Source organism: Parus major, chromosome 28 (assembly GCF_001522545.3).
Source record: "Parus major isolate Abel chromosome 28, Parus_major1.1, whole genome shotgun sequence".
Lineage (NCBI taxonomy): Eukaryota > Metazoa > Chordata > Aves > Passeriformes > Paridae > Parus > Parus major.
In genome coordinates, this window is record NC_031797.1 from 3,522,676 (window position 1) to 3,528,560 (window position 5,885).

The following is a 5,885-nucleotide window of genomic DNA, read 5'->3' on the forward strand; positions in this document are numbered from 1 at the left end:
GAGGAGGAAGGAGAGGAGGAGGAGGAAGAAGAGGAGAAGGAAGAAGAGGAAGAAGAGGAAGAAGAGGAGACAAACTGAGGCTGCCACGCTGCCTGCAGGAGCGTCCCCGAGGCTGGTGGCAGCAGGGCAGCCTGGCTGGCACCTCTCTGTCACTGTCACGTGCCACATCACCCTCCCTCCTCCCACAATCTCCTTCCCCCCATCCCCTCAGAACCCCCAGGGCAAGGAAAAGCCTTTCCCGTCCCGGGACACCCATTCCCCATTCCATTCCCTCCCACCTGTGTTGGCCTGCCGGGATTTAATCAGCTTCTCCAGCAGCTCATCCGGGATGGGGCTCCCGCTCTTGTAGTGCCTGGACATGCGCAGCAGCGGCTCCTTCTCCCACACCCAGTTCTCCAACATCTGCGACGGCGCCTCCACGAAGTCCCGCTCCACGTGTGTCCCGCTGAACATGGCAAACTGCGCCTGCGGGACGCGGCCGGCTCGCAATTCCGCGGGAAAGAGGGATGGGGGGAAAACCCCCCAGCGAGGTTTTGCTCCTCTCTCACCTGAGAGCACAGCTGGTGCATGACGTGCCCGAATTCATGGAAATAGGTCTCCACCTCGTCGTGCTGCAGCAGGGAAGGGGCGTCCGGCGTGGGTTTGGTGAAATTGGCCACCATGGCGGCCACCGAGATCTGGCGGCTGGAGTCCGGCAGGAGGCAGCCGGGCTGGAGGCCGAAGCAGGCGGCGTGGCCGTACTTCCCTTCCCTGGGGGAGGGACAGGAGGCTCAGGGATCCTCCCCAGAGCCAGGCACAGCCACGTTCTCCTCCCCCGTTGTGGTCCTCAGAGCAGGATCCCCCGGTGACGCCCCCAGTGACACCCCCGGTGACACCCCCAGTGACACCCCCGGTGACCCCCATCCCTGCCCCAGCACCCCACACTGGTCTGGGAGCAGGAATCTCCCCCTCCTCAGGCTCTGCTCCCGGATTTCCCCTCGCCCCAGGCCTCACCGTGGGTACAGGTCCAGGTAGAACTTGCCGATGGTCTCCCCGGAGGACGTGTCCTTCACCGTGTAGAGCTGCACGTCCTCGTGCCACACCTGAGCCTTCTCCTCCAGGTGGAAGGTGAGGCCCAGCAGCTCCTGGTAGATGGCCAGCAGGCCCGTGGTGACCACCTGCATGGGGAAATACTCCTTGAGCAGGTTCTGGTCCACGCTGTACTTGGTCTCCTCCACCTGGTTCATGTAGTAGCGCATGTCCCAGGCGTTGATGCGGTTGTCGAACTCCAGCCCGCGCTTCTCGCACTCCTTCTTCTTCAGGTCCAGGATCACGGCCCGCTCCTTCTCCCCCAGGGGCTTCAGCTTCTGGGCCAGCTCATCTGGGGGAAGGCAGGCAGGGTTGGGAGTGGGACCAGAGCAGCACACCCGGCCCGGGATGTCCCTGCTCGGGGCGTACCCAGGAACGTGGCCACCGTCCGGCTGCTCTTGGCCATGTTCATCTCCAGCACGAAGTCGGCGTGGGTGCTGAAGCCCAGCAGATTGGCCTTCTGAGCCCTCAGGTCCACCAGCTCCTTCAGGATCAGGCAGTTCTCCTGCGGGGCAGAGAGCCAGGGGAGAAGGGAAGCGGAGTGGAGAGGAACGGGAACCCCAGGGGAGATCCCCCAGCCAGCCCCACCGACCTCTTTGCACCTGGAGTTGAACATCTCCTCCACCTTCCTCCTGGTCTCGGGCACGTAGCACTTCTTCAGCAGGGGGAAGTAGTGTGGGTACTTGAGGGTGACCTTCAGCTTCCCGTCCTCCGTCTTCTCCAGGGAGTTCAGGAAATCCTCGGGGAGCCCCCCTGGGAAAAGAGCAGGCAGGGGCTGAGGGAGAGCCCAGGATTGTCCAGGAGTCTTCTGGGATGTCCCAGTCCAGCCATTCCATACCCAGTTCCTCCCTGGAGAAGGGCAGGAAGGTGGTGTCCTCGTTGAGGTTCTTGTTGAAGTCGATGCAAAGCACGCTCAGCTTTTTCTTGATTGCTTTGATTTTCTTTGGGAAGGCAGAAAATCGGGGTCAGAGCTCAGGGGAGCGCTCAGGCTGCCCCCAGCGCTGAGCACTGAGCCTGGCCTTGGCAGAATTAATTCATTAATTCATTAATTGGCGTGCAGGCAGCCCTGAACAGGCTCCCTGGGGTCACACCTGGCAGGGATCAGCCACCTCAGCAAGGTCCTGCCCGTCCCCAGCCGCCCCAGGAGCTGCAGGAACCACCTCCCCTCTCCTTATTTCACCTTTTCTTCTGGTTTTAACCCAGTTTTGAGCTTCTCTGCTGGTGCATGGCTGAGAGAGGGAGGCCCCTGAGCAGCTCAGATCCCTCACAGCCCAACTCCAGCCCTTGGAATGTGGGGATTTGGTGTTAAATTGCCCAATTTCAGCTTCCCAGGAATCTCCTCGGATGAAAAGGAAAAAGGGGGAGCTGGAAACATCACCCAAAATCACCGGAATTGGGGGCAAAACCCAAATCTGAGCCTCAGCTTTGAGCCCCACCAGGGATCCTGTGGCAGGGACAAGAGGGAATGGATTCACTGACAGGAAATAGGATTAGATGGGAAATCAGGAGAAAATTCCTTCCTGTGAGGGTGGGGAAGCCCTGGCAGAGATTTCCCAGAGGAGCTGTGGCTGTCCCTTCCCTGGAAGTGTCCAAGGCCAGCTTGGAGCAGCCTGGGATGGTGGAAATTGGGCTTTGAGGTCCCTTCAACCCAAACCGTGCTGGGATTCCGTGCTCTCACCTCCTGTGTCTCCTCAGGGAGGTGGAGCCCGTTCCTTTTCCCCAGCTTGATCAGCCTCTCCAGGTACCTCTTAGCCTCAGGCTCCAGGGAAGCGCTCTCTGCTTTCTCCTGGGGGAAAAAAAATAAGATTCCTGCTCAGGGAGCTGCAGGATCAGGTGCTGCAGGAAGCTGTTCCCCAGTGGGAGCTCTGGGAACACCAAACAGAACCAGGGGAGGCTCTGGGTTGGTGCAGTGGTTCCTCTGGGCATGGCTTCCTCTCAGATTAAACTTATTTCAAATGTTTTTGTGCCATATCAGCATTTTCTGGGGGCATTTTTGGGTTGGATTCACCAACACCCCCTCAGCAAAGGGGTGATCAAGGCTCTGAGTGGGGGCAGAGCCCCTCAATCCCAAATTTCCCATCCCTCACCAACAGCTGGCCCGCCCTGCCGCTCCCTTCTCAGCTCTGGGACGAGGGAAAAGAATTTTCTGGAATTTCCAGGAGGGTCCCAGTGGCAGGGGACGCACCTGGAGCCACACAATCCTCTGGTACACGTCCTGCCTCATGCTCATCTCCACGTCGAACTCCGAGAGCTTCTTGTCGGCCTCGGTGCTGGCGGCGCGGATGGCCTTGCAGGGGGACACGTGCTGGGGGAAATCCAGCATGTTCCTACGGACTGGGGGGACAAAAAGGGGACAGGGATGATGGATCTGCACCCCCAGAGCCAGGCTGGCAGCCCCACAGCATCTCCCAAAGCCCTCAGAGGTGGGATGTGGCTCTGGCTGCTCTCTGTCGCTCCCCCGGCGCGTCCACCCGCTGGATTCCCACGGTGCTTCTCCCAAAATCCACGGGAATTCTGTGTCTGTGAGCCCCCACAATGGCTCTGCCCAAGCTTTTGGGGTGTTCTGGGCAGGGCTGGCAGCTGGACTCCTTGCAGGAGGAGGAATTCCATGATTCCCAACAGCAGCAGAGAATCCCCCCGTACAGACACCTCCCCAAAAAAACCCACCAGCCCCCAGGTGCAGCCTGTCCTGAGGGAATCCCACTCCAGGAAACAGGGAGAACATCCCCTGCTGCTATCCCTGCAAAAAAAAACCTGCAGGAACAGCGCTCCAGGTGCTCTGCAGCCACCTGGACTCCCCCCAGGAGCAGCTGAGCAGGCGGCTCAGGGAGGGAAGTGCTGAGAGCAGCGCTGAGCTGAGCATTCCTCCTGCTGAGCAAGAGAAATTCTCTTTTTCCTGTTGTTTCAGGGAAAAAAAAGAACAGGGAGAGGAGGAAGATGAAGCTGCTCCCCGCCCCAGACAGGTGGGATGGCTCCAGCACAGGTGGCACGAGGTTGTCACCTGAATTGTCAGCCCTGCTGTAAATAATTGTTCAGAAAGACACCAGAACTGAGGTTTTGGTGCTGTCACGTTGTGGTATTCTATCCCCTTCCCAAAAAAAGAATCCTAGCTGGATTTATTCTCCTAAAAATCACAGCAGGTTTTGCCCTCCAAAAAAAATCACAGGGGGATTTATTCTCCCCAAAAAATTCCCAACAGGATTTATTGTCCCAAAAAATCCCAGCAGATTTATTGTCCCAAAAAATCCCAGCAGGATTTATTGTCCCAAAAAATCCCAGCAGGATTTATTCCCCAAAAATTCACAGCAGGATTTATTGTCCAAAAAAAATCCCAGCAGGACTTACTCTCCCAAAAATTCACAGCAGATTTTGCCCTCCAAAAAAATCCCAGCAGGATTTCCTATTCCCAAAAAATCCCAGAGGGATTTATTCCCCCCAGAAAATCCCAGAAGGATTTATTCCCCCAAAAAAATCCCAGCAGGATTTATTCCCCAAAAATTCACAGCAGATTTTTCCCCTCCAAAAAAAAATCCCAGAGGGATTAACTCCCCCCAAAAAATCCCAGAGGGATTTATTATCCCAAAAAATCCCAGCAGGATTTATTCCCCAAAAATTCACAGCAGATTTTGCCCTCCAAAAAAATTCCAAGAGGGATTTACTCCTCCCAAAAAATCCCAGCAGGATTTACTCCCCCCAAAAAATCCCAGTGGCATTCAGTCTCCCAAAATAATCCCAGCAGGATTTGCTCTCCAAAAACATCTCAGAGGGATTTACTCTCTCCAAAAAAATCACAGCAGGTTTGGCTCTCCCAAAAAATCACCGTGGCACGCGCTCTCCCCAAAAAATCCCAGCAGGATTAACTCTCCCAAAGAATTCCCATCAGGATTTCCTATCCCCAAAAAAATCCCAGCAGGAAACACGGCACACAGAGAGACATTTATCCACCAGGGGAAAAAGGAGGTGAGAATTTCTGGGATGTTTTCTTTGTTCCCACTGGTGACACAGGAAAGCCAGGACAGCCTTGGGAACGTGGCTGCTGCTGCCAAAGGGCCGTCCTTGGGTGAATTTGCTCTTCCAAATCTGTTCTTTGTGCTGTATAAACATTAACTGGGGAATAAAAACAATGTTCTGCTGGCAGCCAGGGGGAGAGAAAAGCAGGTGATGGCACAGGGATAAAAAAACATCAAAAAAAAAAAAATCTTAATGATCATGGAATGACTGGAAGTGACCTCAAAGCTCTGGGCAGGGACATCTTCCGCTGTCCCAGTGGAATATCCCAGGTGGCCTGGGACACTTCCAGGGATGGGGCAGCCACAGATTCTCTGGTTCTCCTTCCCAGGGAGGAATTCCTGCCCGATGTCCCTTCCCTGGAAGTGTCCAGGAGCAGCCTGGGATGGTGGAAGTTGGGCTTTGAGGTCCCTTCAACCCAAACCGTGCTGCGATTCCCTGCTCTCACCTCCTGTGTCTCCTCGGGGAGGTGGAGCCCGTTCCTTTTTCCCAAAATCTGGGAAATCTGCATCAGCCTCTGCAGGGAGGAGCAGGACCAGCCTCCCCTTTCCCGATCCCCACAAATCCTGGATTCCCACCTGTGTACTCCACCTCCACGTCCGCCAGAGCCTTCAGGGTGTTCTCGTAGGAGACCTCGCCGCGCTCCTGGGCTCCCACGCGGTCGTAGACGAGCTTGGTGCTCTCGGTCAGCTCGGTGGCCATGGCCTCGATCTGCTCGGCCGTCAGGTCCCAGCGCAGCAGGTTGGCCACGAGCCGTGGGGCCTGGCTGTCCACGACATTCCCTGCGGGACAGCGGGGAAAAGCTCGGG

At 56.5% G+C, this 5,885-nt stretch overlaps 1 protein-coding gene across 1 annotated transcript in view; it reads right to left on the minus strand.

The window, feature by feature from the left end:
* THOP1 (thimet oligopeptidase 1) overlaps positions 1-5,885 on the minus strand; it is a 13,591-nt gene that overhangs the window by 2,765 nt on the left and 4,941 nt on the right. Inside the window, exons 2-10 of the mRNA XM_015651633.3 lie at positions 5,655-5,858; positions 3,254-3,402; positions 2,747-2,854; positions 1,907-2,009; positions 1,661-1,821; positions 1,438-1,573; positions 994-1,360; positions 549-750; positions 279-465 (exon numbers count right to left, since the gene is read on the minus strand). Of these exons, the coding sequence (XP_015507119.1) occupies positions 279-465; positions 549-750; positions 994-1,360; positions 1,438-1,573; positions 1,661-1,821; positions 1,907-2,009; positions 2,747-2,854; positions 3,254-3,402; positions 5,655-5,858 (1,617 nt within the window). The remainder of the gene's footprint in view (positions 1-278; positions 466-548; positions 751-993; positions 1,361-1,437; positions 1,574-1,660; positions 1,822-1,906; positions 2,010-2,746; positions 2,855-3,253; positions 3,403-5,654; positions 5,859-5,885) is intronic.